The sequence below is a fragment of the Myodes glareolus genome, chromosome 4 (genome assembly GCF_982192425.1).
Source record: "Myodes glareolus chromosome 4, mMyoGla1.1, whole genome shotgun sequence".
Lineage (NCBI taxonomy): Eukaryota > Metazoa > Chordata > Mammalia > Rodentia > Cricetidae > Myodes > Myodes glareolus.
The window spans coordinates 34,220,701-34,244,734 of NC_142029.1; the positions used below are offsets into that span (position 1 = coordinate 34,220,701).

General features: G+C 44.7%; 1 protein-coding gene across 3 annotated transcripts; it reads right to left on the minus strand.

Annotated features, from left to right (window-relative positions):
- On the minus strand, positions 1-22,612 carry Mapk6 (mitogen-activated protein kinase 6). 3 transcript variants are annotated; one of them, XM_048423173.3, is made up of 6 exons: positions 22,474-22,612; positions 10,115-11,291; positions 8,274-8,418; positions 5,912-6,076; positions 4,066-4,267; positions 1-2,216 (listed from the first exon to the last, which is right to left on the minus strand). In XM_048423173.3, the coding sequence occupies exons 2-6, from the start codon at positions 10,667-10,669 to the stop codon at positions 1,115-1,117; spliced, it is 2,169 nt and encodes a 722-aa protein (XP_048279130.1). In that variant the 5' UTR covers positions 10,670-11,291; positions 22,474-22,612; the 3' UTR covers positions 1-1,114. The 3 variants fall into 3 exon arrangements, with proteins under 3 accessions (XP_048279130.1, XP_048279131.1, XP_048279132.1); XM_048423174.3 differs by lacking the exon at positions 22,474-22,612 and adding an exon at positions 21,816-21,972; XM_048423175.3 differs by lacking the exon at positions 22,474-22,612 and adding an exon at positions 21,603-21,620.
- Positions 22,613-24,034: the final 1,422 nt, after the last annotated feature.

Sequence of the window (24,034 nt, forward strand, 5' to 3'; positions counted from 1 at the left end):
TACATTTAACCTAATTTTATTCATGCTTGCCTAGGGATGGGGAATAGATCATTCAATAAAAACATACAGTAAAAACGGGGGTGGGGAAGGCTTATCATGTACAATGTTTAAACTACAATAATGATGTACCTTAATTACTTCCATGCACACAAGTCTAACATTACAAGTTTTTAAAAAATAAACACAATTAAGACTTCTAGGAGCATTTTATAATAAATTCCTAATTTTTCTTTGTAGATAGATCAAGCACCTCCAAAATACAGATTCCTATACACAGTGAGTACTTTACTTAACGTACATGGTCAGCCTCAGGGCAAGCTGACGTTATAGTATCAGCTCGGCAGGCAACAAACCATAGTGCCAAATGGAAAAAAGGGCAGTTGCAAATAAACTTAAAACTAAGTTAACTTTTATAATTAAATACAGAAAATATACTGATTTGCTAAAAATAAATAAGATGTGACGTATGTAACCCTTCACTATAAAGAATGAACACCAGGACATGTATAATGGTGAATGGGTCTCAATAGTTTACTACGGTAAACGCTGGCTAGATAGAGTGCATATGCCGTGGAGCACTATGGGTGGTTTATGTTTCGCCACATACTTTTGTTACCTTGAGGTAGATAACACATGTGTACCAAATTCGGCATTCGTTTTCAGTTGCTGCTGGTATCATGTGTCTTAAGAAATGTGTACAGTATGAAAAGCTTGAAAATACTAATGAATGAAAAACGTTTCAGGAAAAATAGATCTTTTCATGCAATTATGTACAGTCTCACTGTGTAAGTTTCAAGGCAAGGTTTTGTTTCCCGTAAAGCAGGTCACTGGTCTATGAGAATGTCTATTCACCCTAGCGCGTCTTGTCTCCTCCTGCACTGCATTGTTTTGCTCTATTCTTTGTGTAGGTGTATGTGTGTGTGTGCAAATGACATGCCAGTTCAAATGAAAACTAACTCACATGTAGAAAAAGTCTGCATTTTACAAACTGAGAACTAAGAAAAAAATCCTTGCAAATTAATGACACCTTCTGATTCAAGTAAAAAAATGACTTCAAACATTAGTGATAAAAAGACAACACATTCCATGAAGAACAAAGAAGTCTGCTGAGTGTTTAGTTCAGGTGTTTCAGGATGCTGCTGTATGTCTTGTGAGGGATCTGAGGGGACGATTTCATAGCGGAAGGTGTTAACGTGGCCTGGATGGACTTGAGTGGGGACCCCACTGGACTGTGGAACTGCGGGGTGCTTATGGACTCTAGCTGCTTGCTCAGGAGGATCTCCCCACTGCCGTTCAGAAGCCCTGCCTCACGTCCTCTCTCCCCACGCTTCCCTTCCTCGACTGGCTCAGTTTCTAGCATTTCAGAATCTTCCTTCCTGCTGAAGAACTTGTCCAAATAGCTGGTGTACGTGTTCTCCTTCTCCACGTGCTCATCCTTCCTGACCTCACAACAAAACTGACTGATGAGGAAGCACTCCTCCCCACTGCTCACAAACTGGCTGTCCCAAGAGGACTGATACAAGGCTTCCAACTGAGCCAAATTAGCCATTCCCTTCTCTTGCTTCTCTCGACTCACTGACTTGGATATCAAGTTTTTCAATTCTAGCTGTGACACTGAGCTGTTCAAGTCATTTAACTTGTCAATGACGTCAGTAGGCTCACGCTGGGAACTGAGCTGAATAGTCCCTGCAATGAAGGAGTCAAAGTCAAAGCCCTGGCTCTTCTCCCTTTCCTTCTCAGCCAGCTGCTGGGATGCTTCCTCCAGCGCTATCTGTGCTTTGACCAATCCGTTCCTCTCACACTTTGACTTGCCTTTCTTATCGGATTTTTCTTTACTTTGCTCTTTCCAGTTGGAAAGATCTATAATAAGTTTGGGCTCATAGTAATGGTTAACTTCACTCTCCCTCCACACCAAGTTATCTAGATATGATGACGACCTTGTTTTGTAGTTACAGGTGTGGCTACACTCCAGATCACAGTACTTGTTCTCATGGTGATCTGGGTACTGCCAGCAAGGCTCGGCAGAGTAGCTAGTGTCAAAAGCGGGGTCCTCCAGATACTTCTCTCGGTCTCCATCCAAGTATTTTCGAGGATCAACTTGAACTTCTTCTTCATCGGTGACATCAGACAGAGCTCTTGGGTCAAGCTGAACCTCATCGATATCAAAGTTGTTATGAATAGGCCAGTCGTGCTCTGAGAACTGACAGTCATGATACCTGAAGAGAACACAGGCATTACTCCATGTGGTGATTTCACTTTCAAATGCAGTGTGTGTGCTCTGTGGAAGTACTGAGTGCTTTCTGTTTTGGCTTAGTTGTAAGAGCCAGTCCCACTATACAGCCCCTTGTACTCCCCAGTACTGGATTACAGGTGGATGCTGCCACACCCAGCTCTGAATGTAAAAATTGTGCAGGTCTCTGTGTGTGTGTGTACATAGGGAGGGGGGGTAACACAAGAGAAAGTCAGAAGCACTCCCTCCCGCCAGAATCTATCGTTTCCACTTGGGAGCTGTGCTACTAATTAAAACACCAGAAAGCAGCATTTGGTGATTGCCAACCGAGTATCAAATGTCATAAGGAAGTTCAGGGCTTCCATCTTAAGAAGATGGGTTGCCACCTCTCACTCAACCCCTTTGCTCTCTATTCTCACCCACAGGTAACAATCTAGGAGGCTGGTACATCTGTAATTTAATTCTTCCAGTTTAACATTAACACTTTATGCCCCAAATCGGTACATCTAACTGTGAGCAGGTATTTACCAGTCTTGTTTGCACTGGTAATAAGTTACTGAGTAATGGGGGAGGCTTCCTGAAATCTGCCACCATCGTGTGCATGCTGTTTCTGCTGTTGACAGCACAGCAGGGCACTACATCACACCCAAAGGGACGCAGACTGACACACCAACAGAGGCTGGGGAATGGGAAGGAGTCAAGAGATGTCAGAATGCAGCCGGTATATGAGAACTGTATTTAGGGGACAGAGAGTGAGTCAGCAGACGGGCAAGTACACCAACACTGAAGAGGAGAAAACACTGTTTTAACTACTTCTGTTTCATCTGGCATGGGTCAAGACGGTATTTCCCTACAGCCAGGGTGGCATCTACCTCTTCAGCCTCCAGACAGATGTCACTAGGTTCAGCTTGACTATTTCCTTCCAAACACAGAAACATGAAAACTTAAATCTCACTTGTTATTCTCAGTCCTGGCTATATACCAAATCCCTGAAGACCTTGCCTCTGCTGGGTTGCTATAGGCTACCACCCCACTCTTACAGGCTAGCAGGACAGCACAGCTACACACCTCCAGAAAGTCAAAAATATGGAGATACAAAGGAGGCTGAGCAGAGCAGCACCTAGCGGATGCTCCCCATTCTGCTCACAGCACGAAGCCCAGACAAGCCCTTTCACTGAACCTGTTCTAAGCTTTTATGTCATCTGGAAAAAAACTCAACTGCCACAGGTACAGGAACTGAAAACATTCCATTCCGACACTGAGTCACCTTACCAGGTAAGGCTGAGTCTTGAGAACCAGGAAAAAGTGCATATTTATCTCAGAGCTTTGGGTTTTATCCTCATGATGAAAAAACATTAGGTATGTAATTAAAAAGGTTTTTAAAAAATTGAATGACTTAGCCAGATGGTGGTGGAACACACCTTTAATCCCAGCACTCGAGAGGCAGAGACAGGCGGATCTCTGTGAGTTCGAGACCAGCCTGATCTAAAAAAGTTAGTTTCAGGACAGCCAGGGCTGTTATACAGAGAAACCCTTCTCAAGAAACAAAAACAAAAAACAAGAAACAAACAAAAAATTGAATGACTTTATAAAATTAGTTGTAAATATTCATATTTTCAACCAGCTTACAATTTTAATTAGCACGCTTTCATGACTGCTCTCATTTCCTCACCAGAACTCAGTGCTGAATTCCACAGATGCTAGTTAGACAGAGACTTAACACAAACCCCAAAGGCATCATTATTAAAATGCTAAGACAGCCATAAACATAAGCACACAGCATACAGCATATGGTGCATTGAAAATAAATGTTTTCTAACTTAGGATGAGCTTACCTTTCCCAGTTATAAATGTGACTGTGTGTTTCATCCATAAGCAGAATATCATCAACTTCATCTTCTATGTGGAAAGGATGGCTTGAAATGGGCTCATCCGTTGGAAAGGAGTAGATGCTCATGTAAGGATGGGAAAGTGCTTCCTCTGCTGTCAGCCGGTCCATGGGGCTGAAGGTCAGAATCTGCTCCAGGAAATCCAGTGCTAAGGAAAGAGCAAAGGTTTACAGCCTGTCCATCTGAAAAAGACAAACTGAAAAAATGCTACTTTCATTTAATAAACGTTTAGGTAAGCATGGTGGTATATATTTTGGTGCTGGGATAGGGTTTTTTCAAAACAGGGTTTCTCTGTGTAGCCCTGGCTGTCTTAGAACTCACTTTGTAGACCAGGGTGGCCTTGAACTAAGAGATCCGCCTGCCTCCCAAGTGCTGGGATGAAAGGGGTGCATCTGACTACATAATTCTGATACCTTGATATATCTGACTATCACGTGTATGTGTACATAATCAGTGTGATGCTAGGGGTCAAACAGAAGGCCTGAGCATGCTAGGCAAGTGATCTACCACTGAGCCACACTCATATCTAAGGATTTTTCCCTTTCCTCAAGAAGAGGTTACTTTATTACACAGAACTACAAAAGCGCAAGATTTTTGATCAAATATGTCACTCCACTGAGATGAGAAATGAATTATCTTAGTAGCTGATATAGAAACTCAAAGACTGTGCAAACTCTTACATCTAGCACTTCATGCTCCCAATAGTAATTCACAAATTCTTACATGTTTTGTTCATTTGGATTAATACGTGGGCAAACACTACACTATTTTACTCTTTCTTCCTTGCCATGAAGATCTCTGCCTTCTCCTGACCCAATCCTTCTCTTACCTAAATTTAGGCCAGGGAGATGGCTCAGAGAGTAAAGATGCTTGCTGCCAACCTGACAACCTAGGTTTGATTCCTGCACTCTCATGGTGACAGCTGACAACCCACTCTTCTTGCAAGCTGTCCTGTGACTTCCACATGTGTATCTTTGCACACACTCTCCTCTGACCTCAACATGTGTACCTTTGCACACTCTCTCCTCTGACCTCCACATGTGTACCTTTGCACACACTCTCCTCTGACCTCCACATGTGTGCCTTTGCACACACTCTCCTGACCTTCACATGTGTACCTTTGCACATTCTGACCTCCACATGTGTGCCTTTGCACACTCTCCTCTGACCTCCACGTGTGCCTTTGCGTACACAAATTAAACTTTTTAAAGATTCAAGTGGCTGCTTGCTTTTATTTTAGAATATGGATGTCTGTGTGTGGCATGCAAGCCTGATGCCCATGGAGGTCAGAAGTAAAGGTATCAGATCTCTTGGAAGTCAAGTTGCAAACAGTTGTAAGTCATTATGTGGGTGCTGGAAATTGAACCTGGGTCCTCTGGGGAAACAGCCAGTGCTATTAACCACTAAGCCATCTCTACAGCTCCATAAAATTATTTTAATACAAAAAATGAGTCATATTCACTGAAATGCCTGATTAGTGTGTAACATTCACAGACTCTATTACAGCTAATTGAGAACCAGTCATTCTATATGCTTACCCACAGTTAAATGGGACGATTAAATTGGAAAACAGGTTTAGAATCAGGGGATGGGTTTTTCTAAACTTCTAGAAAGCAAAGAAATAGACTACAATCCAAGAGCCAGGTCAAAAGAGGAATGCCAGAGTTAAAGATGTGAGTCTACCTAAAGTCCTACAGAGTCTGGAAAAAGAACATACACTTCAAGATGGAAACAGGCTCAAGCCTCCATACTCCAGAGATGTGACAGTTACTCTTAAGTCACACTACCTTACCTTCTCGACTAATTCCCGGAAGCAGCTGAGTTAGCGGTTTGTGTGGCTCAGTCATGTCGTTTCTAATGTAAACTGGAATCACACTGAGAAGCTCCTGACGATCTTCCTCATGCACAACAGGAATAGATTCTAAGATCAGTTGCATCTGTTCAAGTTCATGTGCACCTGAGTGAAATCCAGACACCAGAGTGTAAACGAATCACCCACAGTGCCCACTTTCCCGGCAATAAGTACATCCACAGATTCTCTGAGAATCTTCCCTTCAAGAAGTCAACACCTCTCTTGCACTGAGTCTGAGCTGTCCTTGATGACCTGCTTTTAGCATGAGGCTGAAATGACAGTGTATAAGTTCTGAGGAAAATCACAAGGTAGTTCATGCTTATGGTCAGCTCATTTAAATAAAGGTGTCTTACTATTCAATTAGTAAATAAAAAATTCTTCACCAAATGATTAAGGGACAACTGAACCATCCACAGGCAAAGCAATAAAATCAGATCCCTGCCCTCACATCATACACACAAATCAACCCAAAATAAATCCTAATCTAAATGTAAACAGCTAAAACTATAAAATGCTTCAGAGAAAACATGGAAGTAAATATTGTACAGAATGATTTCTCATATATGCTATGCTAACACAAAAGATGGATTGGTTGGCCTTCAGCAGAACTAATGTTCTGTGCTTCAAAAGACACTGTCATAAAAGGAAAAGACACTGCACACAGCATGGGAGAAAATAGAAATTATATCCGATAGACTCCATGTCCACAGTATGTAAAGAATTCTTAAAAATGCAAATGATAGGGGGCTGGAGAGATGGCTCAGCGGTTAAGAGCACTGACTGCTCTTCCAGAGGACCCGGGTTCAATTCCCAGCACCCACATGGCAGCTCACAACTGTCTGAAAACCCAGTTCCAGGGGATCTGACACCTTCACACCAATGCACATAAAATAAAGCTAAATAAACCATAAAAAATATAAAAAAAAATGCAAATGATAACTCAAAGAAAACCAAACAAATGATTTGGATATTCTACAAAAAAAGATATTACAACGGCCAATAAGGGTTTGGGCATGGTGGCTCACACTTGTAATTATAGCAGCCATGAGGCTGAGGCAGGAGGACCGCCTCATGAGTTCAAGGCTCATGAGCTACAGTGTAAGATCCTATACTAACAAAAAGAGGTCAGTAAGCACCTTGAGATATCCTTTGTTCACACCACCAGGATGACCACACTTAACAAAGACAACGCTCTAAAGTGCTGGTGACAATGCAAACAGAACCATCTCATTCTCAGGTGACTGGGAAATGTACAACACACAGCTGCTTTAAAAACTGTCTGATCTCTAAAAGTTTAACCTAAATTACCGCGTCACCTACCTGTCTTATGCCTAAGGCACGGATGGATACCCAAGAGAACTGAATGCATGCTCTTATAAAAACTGGTACACACGCGTTCACGGCTGCATTGTTCATAAGGGCCAAAAAGTAAAACTCAAACATTCACCAACTGATAAATGGAAAAACAAGGCCCTATATTCATACAGGGAATAGGATCTGGCATATGCCAGCACTGATATGTACAACATGAATGAACTGCAAACATTGCCATGAGAAAGCAGCTTGTCACAGACCCCGGTACATGGTTCCATGCATATGAAACGTCTAAAAGGGGCAATCCATAGAAAGAGAATGAGTGGGTGCAGGAGCTCGAGAAAGGGATAACTATGGTCAGAGGGTCATTTTCAGAAGGATGGAGATGCTCGAGAATCAGACATAACCCCATACATTTATGAACAGACCCAACTACACACTTAATATTTTGCAGTGCTCGGTTTTGAACCAGAGGCTCTATGAATGCTAGGCAGATACTGTAAAATCAAGCCACATCTCCAGCTGAAACACACCCTTTAAATGGGAACTGTATCGTATGTAAACTAGGTATGTTTTTCTGAAAACATATTGGCTTTTTCCTTGGTCTTTTAAGGGATAATTGTTTCCACATTGTAAGGGCACTCCTACTGTCCAGAAGAAACCTGGAGAAGGGAACAACAGAAAGCTGTAGGATTTTCAACAGTAAACTTACCAGGAAATGGCTAATTTAACTCAGATATGACTTACCACAGACCGCCAATCAAGATATGGATCCACCAAACACTGAAGTTTAGAAATAAGCCGGCACATAATAGAACACTAGAGTTCTAACTAGATGCTAGAGCAATTTAATGAATCATAAACACTGTTTTATCTTTGCATTTGAATATTCCAGACTATATTAAGTTCTCTGAAATCTTACAGAACCATGCCTTAGACATAAATGCAAAATGACTTCTGGTTCACTTTTTCCCCAAATAATACTGACCTGCAAAGAGGGTTTTACCAGTCAGCATTTCAGCAAAGATGCAGCCTGCAGCCCACATGTCAATGGCTTTAGTATAATTATTAGGAGAAAGTAAAAGTCGTGGAGATCTGTACCATTTGGTAACCAATCCTTCAGAAAGATGACCCTGGAAAAGAAACATCAAACAGACTTCAATTTCCTTTACTTTAGGGGTGGGGGGAATATTCATCCTCCAAAAGAGCCATAAAATCAATTACTGTTGATTTTTAAGTCCATTCCATCTAGGGGCCACAACATTCCCTTAGAGATGGATATGCCACCCCTCTGATGACAAAACGTGCAGAACAAAATACACCATAAAGCCTTGATGCCAACTCTAGGCCAAGTTCAACTTGTTTCAGAAGAGAAACAAGTTCTCAATCCAAGTTTTAACATAATTAAGGAGCAGGCATGCTTCCGATTAGAAGGAAAGGTAGGGGAGAGAGCTGCAGCGCCTAGTTATCACACTGATTCCCCCTCCACCACACCCCACTCCTAACCAATGTCCACACGACCTTGCTCCACCCTCAGAACAACAGAGACACTCGCTGTACTGGCGGATATTGTTTTGCAGGTCAGAGCACTGAACAGAGCACGGGTCTGCTTAAGGACACACCTAGGTGAGTCCAGGGACGCCAAGTAAAGGTCTGGGTGTGCCTCCTTCCAGTGCTCAGCGGGGACTTGACCTCTATGTTAAAAGTTGTTTATTAATCTATGGGGGGGGGGGGAGCCAACAACCACACACCACAATGCAAGTGTTGAGGTAAGAGAACAGCTCAGAAGAATCCATTCTCTTCTACAGTGTAGGTTCCACGGAGTGAACTAAGTTATCAGGCTTGCTGTAAAGAACCTTTTTGTTGGGAAATCTCACCCCCCACCTTTTACTAATAGAGTGAAGGTAAGCAGTTAAGACAATACACACGGATGAAAATTTGTTTCAGACACAGGCTATGGAATGCCAAGTAATAGGACTTGCTCTCAGGGGTTCTTTGTCATCAAATCAGTTCTACTTTTTACTTTATTGAGACAAAAGTTTCACTATGTAGCCCTAGTTGGCCTGGAACTCTGATGTGTAGGCCAGAGTGGCCTTGACTTACACGAATTTACCTATCTCTGCTTCCTGAGCACTGGGATTAAAGGTATATAAACCATTCCCAGCTCATTTTTATATTTTTTTTCACTTTTATATTTTAAATATCAAGATTCTACCTGAGATTTCAACTTAAAATCAAAAGGCCCGAGTTCTCCTTGGAAGACACTATTAAGTTCTTATGTGAAAAAAGTTGCTTATAAAGGGAAGCTGCTATAAATATATAAATATTATACTTTGAGATAACTAAATAAAAACTTCAATTACAATAAATAACTCTATATGGCAGCACATACTTGGAATCCCAGTATTTAGGAGGCTGCAGATAGTGAGTCTGAGGTCAGCCTAGACTATACACTAGAGTCCAAGGCAGCCTGATTAAATAGCAAGACCCAGTCTCAAAAAAAAGGCCAGGCCGTGGTGGCACACCCCTTTAGTTCCAGCACTCTGGAGGCAAAGATAGGTGGAACTCTGTGAGTTTGAGGCTAGCCTTGTCTTACAGAGCTAGTTCTAGGTCAGCCAAAACTACACAAAGAAACCCTGTCAAACGAACGAAGTCATACTCTTCAGAACTTCACTACTAACACACAGTCATGCACTTTGAGAAAGTTATACATAACTAGGATTCCACTTGACCTTCGGTTCAAACCCTGGAAATTATGAATGAAAGCAAACCTGCACCAGAAAAAGATACACCAGCTGAGAGGTTGGGTGGAGATAGCTTCCCACATACCTTATGGGAATAATGAGGATCCATGATCCGTGCCAGACCAAAGTCACCTATCTTCAGCACCAAGTCTTCAGTGTTAATGAAAAGATTAGCTGGCTTGAGATCTCTGTGCAGTACGTTTGCAGAATGGATATACTTGAGCCCACGTAGCAGCTGATACATGAAAAGCCTGGCATGCTCTTCCAGTAAAGGGCCCTGCTCTAGCACGTTCGCCAAGTCTGTCTCCATGTACTCCTGAACAATGTAGACGCTGTTCAGCTCCGTCAGAGAGCCCACATCGTCTGTTAACTGGCTTCCACTGGGACCAAGAATTTCAAACACTTTCACAATGTTATCATGGTCAAGTCTTCTAATAATTTTGATTTCACGGAGAGCATGTTTGACGCTCTGGGGATCGGTGAGGACAATTTTCTTGATGGCTACTCTTTTGTCACAGTCATTGTCGACAGCGGAAAAAACCAAGCCATTGCCTCCACAGCCCAACGGTTTTAAGTCCATGTACCTAGAGCCCAGATCAAAACCATGAATGTTCATAAGACTTTCAAATTTCTCTGCCATTTTGAAACCCTTATAATCGCCTTTTCCTTTCAAATTGTTGAACTTGTGTAAACAAGGAAGAAAACTGGCATCAAAAGGAAAGATCTCTCAAAAAGGGAGAAAAACAATTCCGTTTCCACAGCACGATGGTTTCTTGATGTTCATTGCAGACGGACGCCAACCAGGCCCGCTGAGTTCCCCTCAGACTTAAAGCTCAAAAATCTCTATTCATACTGAGAATTAAAAAGATTGCAGTGCTCATAGTTCAAGGAAGGGCAGCAACTCTGCAGACATTTAAAGAAACACTCAAGAAACTCAAACGGAATGAAATGACATACTATGCACTCAGATATACTATGCTAACTGACTTAACATGGGACAAAACTGTGAATAAATATGCACCCGGCAGGCCTCCGTGGACATCCTCTCACAGTGCAGATACATTCAGTGTTGGACTGGTCCTGAGCAGCATCCTAAGGCGCTGGGAAGCACTAGTTCCCTTTGCTTCCTCTTCCTTTGTTGCTGTATTTTCAACAGGAAGCCCTGGTGACGTTGGCTGACAGGTATCTTTTGTTAGTGATCAGGTGGCTCCAGCTCACCACAATCACAATCAAAGCTACCGTCCATCTTACTCTGCTACAACCTGGGATGAAAAGAAGAGGAGAAGAAAAATCACCACTAGAGGAAACACTTCGTATTTGTGCAATGGCATGGCAGTGGGGCACCTAGCAGGGAAGGACTATACAAGAATGGTGGCACGTGCCTATAATCTGGGGAGCCTGAGGTAAGAAGACTGTTTGGGAGTTCCAGGACAGCCTGGGCTACAGTACCTCCATCTCTGTCTGTCTGTCTCTCTATCCACTCATCACACACTTAGCCAAGTGGTAAGCTTCCTAGACCTCACAGCATTGAATTCTCTGGAACAGGCTCATCAGGTTGGCATTTCAGTGAGCAAGGGGCTTGATGTGCAAACACTGAGACCTAGGTTCAAATCCTCAGGCCCATGTAAAAAACTTGTAGCCCAGCATTGCATGCAGAAGTCGGGAGAGCCACTGGACCCTGTTTCAGGGGTAGAAGTCAAAGAACGATAGAGCAGGATACCAGACATCCTCTTCTGGCCTCTGGATGTACACAAGCATCTGTTTCCACCCACAGGTATACAAATACACCATACACACATACAACATATGAAATGCCAACTGGTATGGGAAATTTCATAATATTTTTATAGAACTTTTTACAAGTAAAATTCATTTAAAAGGAAAGATTTTAGTAGCACTTTTCTTAGTTGGAGCATTGTATTATTATCTATGTCAGTATCCAGTAAGCAAAGTCCAGCAGCACAGGATGAACTTGCAGAACACGTCTTAAGCTGGTCAAAGAGTGGTCGCTCAGGAGACCGATACCACTGACTGCCAGAGAATTCTGACTATCTTAACATTTCCAACTAGAAGAACTTTGGGGTGGAGGCGCCTGCACGCACATATATGTATGCCAGCATGACCGTCTTTTACAAGAACGCTGAGCAGCATCAGTTCCTCATGCTTGATGGCAGGCTCTTTACTCATGCCATCTCCACAGGCCCTAGGAAAACACTTTAGTGTTTTAACATCAAGTTTGAGGAGAAATGCAAAAAAAAAAAAAAACAACAATATTGATACAGTACTGGTGGAAGTTTAAACTAGTAAAAGAAAGCAGGGCATAGTGGTGCACACTTGTAAACAGAGGCAGATGGATCTCTTCTGGGTTCAAAGTCAGTCTCATTAAAATAGCAAGTTCAGTCCAGCCAGGGCTACAAAGTGATAAGACTGTCTCAAAAATAAATAAATAAATAAACAAACAAACACAACAGTAAAAGAACTTAAAGGTAACGTGGTAGAAACACATGAAGGAGGGAATGAACGAGTAACATGTCCTTGGCCCCAACTATTTTTCCTTCAGGTTAATTTCTTAGAGAAATGCCTGCAAATAAACATACAAATGCTTTCTTTTCATGTTGTTGGCTTTTTTGTTCATTTGTGTTTTGGGGGGCAACGCCCCCATTCTATAGAAACTGGGTATTCTGTTCTAACTCTGGTCTGACTGTACCACAAAGGACGTAACGTGCACATTTACATCTGAGGTACAGTCTTACAGGTAAAGCTATCTCTGCCATGCGCACACACTTGCAAGCTTGCTGCAGCTTCTCAGGGTAAAGTGCCCCTCCATCCCAGCCCAGCCTGTCCAGTGACAGGCTCTGAAAGGCAGCTTCTCCAGAGTCAAGTGAGCAGTCTGAGCTAACTGGAACTCAGCCAGTTGCTTTGGAAAGGGACAGGTTGAGTGGTACTCTGTACCCTAAGCCTGCCACAGTGGTGCTGGCATTAAATTCACTCTTGTCTGTGATCATGTCTCAGACTCTCTAGTTACTGAGTTCTCAGGGCACAGAAGGGCACAGCTTAGCTACCTGCTTACAGGCATTACTGACAAAGCCCTTGTTCCTCAGGTAGAGTGGCCTAAAGGTGTCTGTCCTTTCAGGATCTGGACCTCAAGGAGGCCAGTGGTACAACCCAGTATTGGGTAAATCATCTCAGGAAGCTAAAAAAAAAAAAAAGGCTTAGCATAACAGGCTTGTTTCATACAGTATCAGTAACTACTCAGCTACCCTTCATCCCAACTCTGTCTCCTGGCTGAGACTTCAGAGGAGACAGGGATCCCAGCACTTGGGAGGCAGAGGCAGGCAGATATCAGTGAATTAGAAGCTGGTGTGGTCTACCTAGCAAGTTCCAGGACAGCCAGGACTGTTACACACATACAAAAAAAAAACCTGTCTTGAAAAACTTCAAAAAAAAAAAAAAAAGTAAGTCTTATTATGTAGCTCTGTTGTCCTGAACTCACTAGGTAGACCAGGCTGGTTTTGAACTCACTCCAGTGATGGGATTAAAGTTCTGTACCGCCACACCTGGTTTAAGACTTTGTTTATGAGATGCCACATTGACCTAAGATTAAAGAAACATTGGAACAAATACAGGACCGTGAAACATTTGAGCAACTCTTCTCCAGATACCTAAGGACTGCCGTCAGATTTCTGTGGCCATCAGGACAGGTCAGATAGGCCCTCAAACTTGGCGAATTAAGTCACAACAGAGTTATCTAAGTTGTTATGAAGACACTACCTTTACCATTGATACTCAGTGTACCAAAGCATCTACGTGAGCATCTACACCCCTCTCATCCCCATGACGCATTTACCAACTGATTACAGACCCAAGCAGGTCACACAGTCTCTCAGACACACCCACAGGAATTGAGGAAGTGCTACCCTAACCAGGACACAGAAACAGAGAGCCACGATGTTAACAGCTCTAAGAGTCTGCGTCTGTTCTTTGTCATCAGGCAGAGTCCTGAATGCTCACTGTGTGCCAACACTGTCTTCAGGCATTAAGGCGTAATGGAAGCAAGAGAAACAACCTGTTTCCAGTCCTGACTCAGAGAAGCCCTGAGTCTGAGCACTTCCTCCTGCTCACTGTTTCCTACTTCCTTTCTGCTCTCTTCTAGCATTCTCATGTTCCCCAGGGTGATCCTCTGCTACGACAGCATCCCTCTCCACTAGGGTGGCTGGCTGCTTTAAATCAAAAGGTTTGAGACTAAGCAGCTTACTAGCATTTCCTGAGCACAGAACCTGGCAGTTACTAGGTGTCCTGTGAACTGTACTGAATGAACAAACAGCACACCCAATATACCTATTTTTCCAGAACCAGACTAGCCTGGTCACTGGAGACTGTGAAGATGCCACTCCAGCCTTTCCCCTTCCAGGCACTCCCTCCCTACAGCAAACAGCAGCTAGTCAGGGGGGGCGGGGAAGGAAGCAACCTGTTTCAAGCCCTGGGAGGGCCAAAGCAAGAGCACTGAGCTACCCCCCATTCCTGTGTGGAGGTGAAAGGACGTAGTGCCAGGGAGCTGTGCTCTGGGTAACCACAGAAGCACCTCTGTGAAGGCAGCACCAGAGCACATGTCAGTCAGACTTTCTCCACACACAGTGATCTAGCAGGGGTTAGGGCGCCCTAGGCCACACTCTACAAACTACAGGTGAGACTGACCAGGGACAGGAGCTTACTAAACTTCTCTAGAATCAGTGGTTGACTCACAAGCTGGTACTCCCAGCTACTCAGGTGGCTGAGGCAGGAGGCTCAGTAGTTCAAGGTCAGTTTGAGCAAGGAAACCTGTCTCAAAACATCTGAAAAAGGACAGGAAGTATGGGTCTGTAGCAGGACCCTTGCCAAGCACTCAACAAGTCCTAAAGTCAATTCCCATCCTTCACTTCGGTTCCGGGGAATCTAACGTGTTTTTCTCACCTCCAGTCACCATGCACAAATGTGGGGCACATACATATTCAGGCCAAACACTCATATACATAAATAAGATTCTGAAAACAAATTTATTAAAATGTCAAGCCTTGGGCTGGAGAGATAGCTCAGAGGTTAAGAGCACTGACTGCTCTTCCAGAGGTTCTGAGTTCAATTCCCAGCAACCACATGATGGTGCAGATCCATCTGTAATGAGATCTGGTGCCCTCTTCTGGCAGGCATGCATGAAGGCAGAACACCGTATACATAATAAATAAATAAATCTTTAAAAAAAAGTCAGGCCTTGCCAGGTGATGGTAACACACACCTTAAACTCCAGCATTCAAGAGGCAGACAGGCAGATCTCTGTGAGTTTGAGGCCAGCTTGGTCTACAGAGCTAGTTCCAGGACAGAACAGCCAGAGCTACACAAAGAAACCCTGACTCAAAAGCCATGGAATTTTTCACTGACAGGATTAAGGAGAACTCAGACTCTAAGGATCAGTTTCATGGCTGCATGTGAACAACTCATCCTCACATCCCATTCACCAGTCCTTTTCATTGGCCTTCAGTGAGGCAAGTCAAGGGTACTGCCACACACCTCTAACCCCAGCTCTCAGGGGGGCACCAAAAGGATGAGGGCTGCAAGTCTGAGGCCACCAGGTTTTCATATGGAGACTGTTTCCAAAATAAAAGGGCTAGAAAACCCATTTACAAAGCAGCTGCCCTCTGAAAGTGGGGCCAAAACAGGAAGCTGAGATAAATGCCTCTGCAGCATTCTGCATCTGCAAAATAACAAGTTCGTATTCTCTTAAGGCTGAGCCAAGAAAACATAGGGCCACACTGAAAAGCAAGAGAAAAGCTCCTGCAGTCAGCAATGGAGCCAGAAGTCAGACTGGAAGCAGAAAACTCCAAATGGAACTTCAGAAATACAGGTCAGAACATCTTCAAAATCAACTAAAACTAAACCATCAACTCACAAATTCACACCAAACCAGTCTGTCTCTGTCTTTCTCCTCCCTTCCCCTCTCTCTCTCTCTCTCTCTCTCTCTCTCTCACACACACACACACACACACACACACACACACACACACACGGACAGCTTTTAAAGCCAATCAGGAGAAAGAAAGGAAACATGTACCAGGGAAGAAAAGGAAGACTGAGGGCTGGTCATCACTAGGAAGGAACATCAGCGGCCTGGAAGAAAGGCAGAGAAATGAGGCTGTCACCGAGAAGACTGTGAGACTGTATAGAGCACACTACATTCCACATTCTACGATATGCTGCCCCATAGGGTAGCCATAACCACAGATGGTGACTGAGTAACTGAAATATGACTGACTCCACCGAAGAGTTCATTCATTCATTCATTCATTCATTCACTTTTCTGGTACTAGGGATTAAACTCTGAGCCTCGTGCATGCTAGGCAAGCATTTTATCACAGAGCTACACCCCATCTCCATCAATTAAAGGGGAATGCCTTTACACCCAGCACTGGGGAGCCATAAACAGATGGGATCTCTGTGAGTTGCAGGCCTGGTCTACATAGTGACTTCCAGAACATTAAGGGCTAAAGAGACCTTGTATCAAAAATAACAAGAGTTGTTTTTTTGGCTATAGGTGCAGCTCAAAGATAAATTGCTTACCATGCACAAGGCCTTGGGTTCAACTTCTATCACCAAAATAAATTATTAAAATGCCTACATGTGGCTACTGGCTACCACACTGGACAAGTCTACAGCACACTGGCATATTTTTTAAAAAGCTTCTAACATTCAAAAAGGTGAAACTCATGATTCAGATAAAAAGCCTTAGGAACCGCAGAAAAAAATCAAGAACATAGGGGCAGGAATGGGGGGGGTAGACAGACCAAGCAGAGCATACATTTAACCTGGTGAGAACCAAAACTCAGGATCACATACAGAAGAACATAGAACCAAGCAGAAGGAAGGAACATAACTCATAATTTATCAGCATCTATTACGTGCCAGGCATTTTCTAAGTGACAAATAGCTCATCTTACAAAGAACCCAGATGCTCCCAAAGGTCTCACTAGGTCACATGGACAGTAAAGACAGGATCTGGGCACATCAGTCTGATTCTAGAGTCACAATCTTCCCATTGCATATGGTTGGTGTGACTTTTGCAGAGCAATGACCAAAATCCCCCAGAACAAGCTAAAAGGAGGAACTATTTATTTTGACTCAATTCTAAAATGTCATTTCAAGATGGCGAGCAAAACATGGCAGAGCAGGGGGCACATGGAGACTGAGTATAGTCTGGGGCCAGGACAGGGTATAACACCAAGGCCATGCCCCTAATGACCTACTTCAAAGGTGCCACCTCCCACTTTTAAACAGCTCCCCCAAAATGCCATCAAATTACAAGTCCATAAAGGAATTAAAGCCACTGAACAAACCAGAACCCTCATGGGCATACCAGAGGCCTCCTAGGCATCTCCTAATCTAATTAAATTGACAAGCTCTCTTCAGATGTGTGTAGTCTGTCTTAAGACCTCTCGTTTCTACACCTGAAAATAAGTATTCAGCAGGTTCTCCTGGTAGTTACCTCCAGAACCAGCAAACCTGGAGGGGCTAGGCCAACACTGGACATAAAGTAACTCAGAAGACTTAATTCCTTTGTATTATTTTTGATTCAAGTGAAAGAAACAGGAAGAAATGTGCATGCATTCTTGCAATTTAGATTAGCATTATTGAACAGGAAATTGGCACCACTATCTACAGATCGAGTAGGACAACCAAGGCTACACAGAGAAACCCTGTTTCAAAAATCAAATAAATAAATGAATAAATAACAGATTAAATTCAATTTCTCAGGGGGCATCGGTCAAATACTTAATCATCCTCACTCTGGCTCGCTGAGACCTCACTGGTCAGCACAAAACGGAGCATCCCTTCATCACACAAGCTCTACCAACAGTGATTACAGTCTCAACTTCACATTCACATTTCTCAGGAGGGCCAGGGGAAAACAACTCACAAGACCTGGGCTTTCCAAACCAGTTGCCACCCAGCTGAGGGCCACTCCAGTCTCTCTCAGCCAAATGGATGTGCGCATTCAAATCACAATATTGCTAATGTGTGTAGCTTCTAATTCACTGGGTCCCGATGAGCCAAGGGTCAGAACCTTTAACCAGCTCCCAAACTGGGCCTCAGTTTACTTAACATTTACTCAGTCAAATGATGTAGCTGGAGCAAAATGTTCATGCCACTCTTTCAAACACTCACATGCACTTTTATGGTTGCAGAGGCAGATTTCCTTGAAGTAAATGTTAAGGTTCTTACATCTTAAAGCATTTTTATTTATTTCTTTTGTGTATAAGACCTGTGCATCTGAACGCAACTGCTGCAACATGCATGCAGAGGTCAGAAGACAACTCTGCAGTCAGTCCTCTCACCACACAAGACTTGCTGAGTTCCATCTCAGATCAACAGGCTCACACAGCAAGCACCGAACCTGCTGAGCCATCTCACCAGAGCGACATTCTAATAATTCTTTTTCCTTGCCTTTTCTTTTCATTTCTTGAGACAGGCTTTCTCTGTGTAGCATTGGCTATCCTGTAACTCGCTCTGTGGACCAGGCTGGCCTCGAACTCACAGAGATCTGCCTGCTACTGCCTCCCAAGTGCCAGGGTTTAAGGCAGCCGTGCACCACCACTTAAAAACAACACACACACAGCACAAACAACAAACTCTAGCAGCCAGGTATGGTGTCACATGCTTGTAATTTCATGAAGTTAGGCTGAAGGATTAAGACTTTGTGGCAAGCCTGAGCTATGCAGGGAGCCATCTCAGCAAAACAAAACTGGGAGGGGTGCCTTTCAGGAGGACATACTATATTTCCCAAATGTTCACAGAGAGAAATTCATGGAGCCACAGGCACCTTAGGGGCATCAGCTCATAGGAGTAGCCCCCTGGCAAGAAGCCATGGGGTATAGTAACGTCATTTTTATGTTTGTAAAGTCTGAATACTAAGCAATAAAACTGACCAAGACCTTGATACTGCAGCAGGTTATAGAGTAAGAGTCCACAGGACAGCCTGCTGGAGTCAGCCGAGGACTGCCAACAACAAAGTGACTATAGAGGCATCTTTCTGGTTCACGGGAGCCCCGAAGTAACACAGGCTCACAGGAGCAACGCAAATACGGAACTAGAGAGCAGTGGTGAGAACTCCCTAACTCACAAAGCAACACCTTAGAGAAAGCTTGTTTTTAACTCCTGAATTCTGCCCAACCATTTAATAACCTGTATTTAAAAGGCCCACACGCTCAACTTCTAAGCAAGTTGATGCTCTAAAAAACCCAATCCTTTTACATTTGTATTTTTGTTTCCTTTAGTAGACAACATTAAGTATGGTTTAATCCTTGATACAATTTCAAAATGTCTCCAAAGATATAATTCAAACCCACAACACAACTTACTGTACTGTAAACGTCCCAAATAACTTTCAGAAAATGAACAGTATAGAGAAACAAACAAATGGGCACGAAGATTTTTATTTATTTATTCCTTCACTTAGGAATCAATGTCTTCAATCTGTCTTGTTTTCCCTCAAAAAAACTTTTAGGCAGGTCTCAATATATGGCTCTGGCTGGGCTGGAACCTTCCATGTAAACTGGTCTGTCCCAAACTCACAGTCCTGCTGGGTTCTGCCTAAAAAGGAGGAATTTAAATGTAAGCACAAACCCACACACACACACACACCTGCTTCAATCTTATTTTAAGCCAATTTGTTAAACGCTGGCCATGAAATATGTCCAAATGTCTATTTTATCACCAAGCTTCAGCTTAAGTCCTAAATCTGGAACTATTCACTCGGTTCATCTCTTTAAGTGCTTCTAACAATGCTGGTTTCAACTTGTCTTTATTAAAATAGAAATTCCCGGGGCTGGAGTGATGGCTCAGCACGTACAAGCACTAGCTACTCTTCCAGAGAACCCAGGTTTGAGTCCTTGCATCCATATAGCAGATTACAGCCCTCTGAAATTCCAATGCCAGGAAATTCAGTGCCTTCTCCTGGCTTCTGAGAGCAAATGGTTCATAGACACCCAAGCAAGCAAAAAATCCATACCGACAAACAATAATAATAAAAATTTTAAAATACAGAAAATGCACAAATATCACCAGAAAGTACTGCTTCTGTTTAACAGCTCCTACTAAACTCTGGAGGTATTTGTACAACACTCAAGCCAGTACCTTCTAGATACTATAAAGATAACTTTTACATAATCAATGAAAATCAGTCAATTTCCATCAAGACTATAATGCACTGTCTGTCCTTTATAACAACTTGCTAACAAATCTCTCTTAATAGTAGCCAAAGGCCTATTGGTATCAAACATTTAATTTCAGCAACTAGCCAGCAATTGCCTTCATCTTTTCTCTCAGCAAATGTTAGACAACTGCACCAGCAGGGTACTGGATATTCTTTTAAAAGGCAACTTAAGAAGCCATTACTTTTTTCTTGGGGAGGGGGTTATTCTTCAGAGAAAACTATGCCATGGACAGTAACGCTTTAGCCTCTCATTTTTAAAGAAAGAAAGCAAGCCACGTAGTAGCGGCAGTGGGCAGGGTGAGTCATCAGCAGCTTGAAACTTGCAACAGTTCTGAGCCTCCTCCCACCCGACCCCAGCCCCTGCACAAGGTCCCCTGGGTCAGCAAGCCTCACTAGCTGGTCAGTTAGGAATTCTCACGGTGCCTACACGAACTTATGTAAAACGCTGCAGCGTTTTCAGCGCTCTCACTAGTCTTTAAAACGGTTGCCTTTTCTATTGCAAAATTAAACGTTCTTCGAGTCAGTCTTCTCTGGATTCCTTTTTAATCGCAGAAAGTGGGCAGGCTACTTTTAATCCTTTTCTGCAAATGACTAAATTCCAAAATAACCTCACATTGAAAACTGATTTTAAACAGGTTTTTTTTTCATTTCCAACGTCTTTTTTTTTTTTTTCTGAACAGTAATACTGAAGTGACAGAATAGTCTACTCAAATCTGGCAAGCTTCGGAGATGACAATTATTGATTAGGACATCAGTACGCAAGGCTTATGATATAGCTAGGTTAATACAACATATATGTTCAAGCACCTTACAAACAGGCTTTTACCTACAAGCTAAAGATATTTTTCTTCCACCCAATTCAAAATTATTTCCAACACCAAAACCTGTCGTTTCTAAGAAAACTCTAAAGCTGGGGATAATGGTGCCCACGTGTTAAGCCCAGCAGGAAGCTGAAGCAGGAGACTGTTTCTCAAAGCCTAGCTGGGACTAGGCGAGACCAGCTCAACAAACAAACAAGAAAACCCCTTTGGGGGCCGGGCCCTATTTAAACCCAACATTCTTCTTTACTCAAATCATTCTTTCCAACTCAGTTCTCCAACGTTAAAGAGACAGAACGTGAAAAACCAGAATTTTACCAAAATAAACACGCTAGAATAACCAACAATTAGGAAATTATTCTGAAGCTGGTTGATCTTCGTTTGATGGCCTGTGAATGTTTTTCCCCCTGACAATCATCTGTAGTCATAAAAAGTTAATACTGAGACTGCCTCGGGACTCTTCGCAACGAACACGGGTTGTTCAAATGCGGTATGGAGAGCTCCTAACTCCCTCTTACCAGGTCCTTTTGCTCGATCCTTCCATACTTTCAAACCGCAAAAAGGTAAAACACGGAAGCAATCTAAAGGAGCCTGCAGCTCGCCCAGGCACCTGAGCCGGAAAGCCCACGCCAGGCAGGAACAAAAGGCAGCCGAAAGCCCACCGCTCCACACAACTCCCAAGTCGGATTAAAACAAGCTCCAAGTGAGGAGGCCTGTAACCGGTAACGTACGTTTTCATCGGGGTTGGTTTTCCGGATCACACCTTAACGTCCGGAAAGGTGTCAGGAGCCCTGGCTCAGGCCAGTCGCCGGCACCTCGTGGACCGCCAGACACAAACTTGGGCGGACTTAGGGGCTGGAGCAGAGAGCTACGCAACGTGCTCGGAGACTTTGCCCGGCCTGAGTCAGCTGAGGCCGAGTCACCCGGGCGGGCCGGGGGAGGAGACAGGAGAGCGTTAGGGAGGCAGCGAGCCAGGAAGGCAAGCCTCCACTGCCTCTAGCGCTCCTGGACCACCGCCCTTGCCTGAGCGCTGACGGGGACTCGAACCCGCGGAGCCGACGCGGGCGGCGGGGACTCGAACCCGCACAACACAGCCCGGCGCGGGCGGCGGAGCCGGCCTGCTAAAGCCCGCGGCCGGCAGCCCGACGAGGGGCGTGCCGGGTGGGAGGGGCGCTCCGGCCGCGCCGCCAGCCCCACGCGGGGACCCGGCCCTCGCAGCTGGCCGCGCCGCCCGGGCCGAGCGGGCACACGGAACAAAAGCGCCTTTGTTGAGCGGCGGCCGCCCGGAGGGTCACACACAATGGACGCGGGAGCCGGCGCCGCCGCCGGGCCCTCCGCCGTTCCCTCCCGCGCCGGCCCGCTCATGGACACACACACAGACACACTCACGGGACTCCTCCGACTCATCGAGAGTGTGTGGGGCCCGCGGACAGCCCCCAGGGTCGGCTCAGGTCTCCGGCTGTGCTGGCGGCAGCGGCGTCTCCGAGGCTCTCGCTTTGCCGCAGTCGCCGCCATGTAACCCCGACCCGCGAGAGAGGGCGCGGAGAGGAGGCGGGGCCTCCAGGAGGCACGCCCCTTCGCGTCACAAGCTCACTCCACGGCGGCCCCGCCCCCGCCGGCTGGGAGTCGCACGCGCTGGAATTTCCAACGCCCGTGACTACGCGCGCCGCGGGGGCGGAGGGAGCTGCACGCGGCCTGCTGGCGGGTATGCCCCGGCCTCAGCTGAACCACAGATCAGGGGTGTCGCACCAAGTGTCCTGGCAGGGTGAGCTGTGAACGGCAGCCGGACCCCTGGCTGTAGGGGAGGAAGAGGCCGAGAGCAAACAAGCTAGGCCAGGTGCTGAGCAGATCACCTCTGGGTGGTGAAGGGAAGCTCCTGGGATCGGTCCCCTAAGGCCTCTCGGTGCTTCCAGAAGCATCCCTGTAGCCCAGGAGGTGTGAGCAAAGACCCCAGGCAGGAGAGTGGCTGGCTTGTTGAGGGAGCTGGGATCAGGCGTGTTAACAGTAGGTAGTGAGAAAGGTGATCCCTGCCCTTCCAGTATTTAGGTGAAATTTGAGAGATTAAAGAACACAGGGCTTGCCTGGAAGTGGTGGCACATGCAAGAGTTTCTCTGAGTTGAGACCAGCCTACATAGTGAGTGCCAGGACAGCCTGGGCTACAGAATAGACCTTGTCTTAAGGGACAAAAAAGTGGGGGGAGTGGGGAGCTTGATGGTGTACTGCTGTGATGGAGACAAGAAGGGTCAGGAGATGCAGGTAATCCTTGGCTACATATTGAGTTCAAAGCCAGCCCGGATTATATGAGATACTGTGTCACAAAAAGAGGCCAGGTGGTGGTGGCGCCCGCCTTTAATCCCAGCACTCCAGATCTCTGTGAGTTCGAGGACAGCATGGTCTCAAACCAAGTCAGGACTGGTATATAGAAAAATCTTGTCTCGAGAAGCCAAAAAACAAAACAAAAAAATAAAAGCGATTTGGTCAGCCTTTTTTATCTGTGATGACTCTCCTAAAGAAAATCTGAAACACAGCAGCCCATTATCCACGGTGTGCAGCAAACCCCTTCAGAGATGACACCGTCACTTGGAGTCAAGAGCCTGAGCCGAGCGTCAATGTATCCACTGTATGCAGCAAACCCCTTCAGAGATGACACCGTCACTTGGAGTCAAGAGCCTGAGCCGAGCGTCAATGTTTTCTGATACAGAGCTACATTAAAATATATACTTTGTGAGACAGCATCTCACTATGAAGCCCAGCCTGGCCTAGCACACCTAATCCTCCTGCCTTAGCTTCCCCAGTGCTTGGATTATAGGCTTAGGCTGCTGAGCCCTACTCTATTATATTTAAAGCAATACCATCTGAATACCAGGTGTGTAGAGGAGCAGGCGCGTAATGCCAAGAGTAGAGCCCTGTTTCCAGCTCGGGGCTGCAGCCTGCTCTGCACTGCTCTGTG

Coding starts and splice junctions, on each gene's coding strand:
- Mapk6 (XM_048423173.3), bottom strand. CDS start 10,669: ATGGCAGAGAAATTTGAAAGTCTTATGAACATTCATGGTTTTGATCTG. Junction 8,419..10,114: donor ATCCTCATTATTCCCATAAG/GTATGTGGGAAG, acceptor TTTCTTTTCCAG/GGTCATCTTTCTGAAGGATT. Junction 2,217..4,065: donor CACATTTATAACTGGGAAAG/GTAAGCTCATCC, acceptor TGTTCTCTTCAG/GTATCATGACTGTCAGTTCT.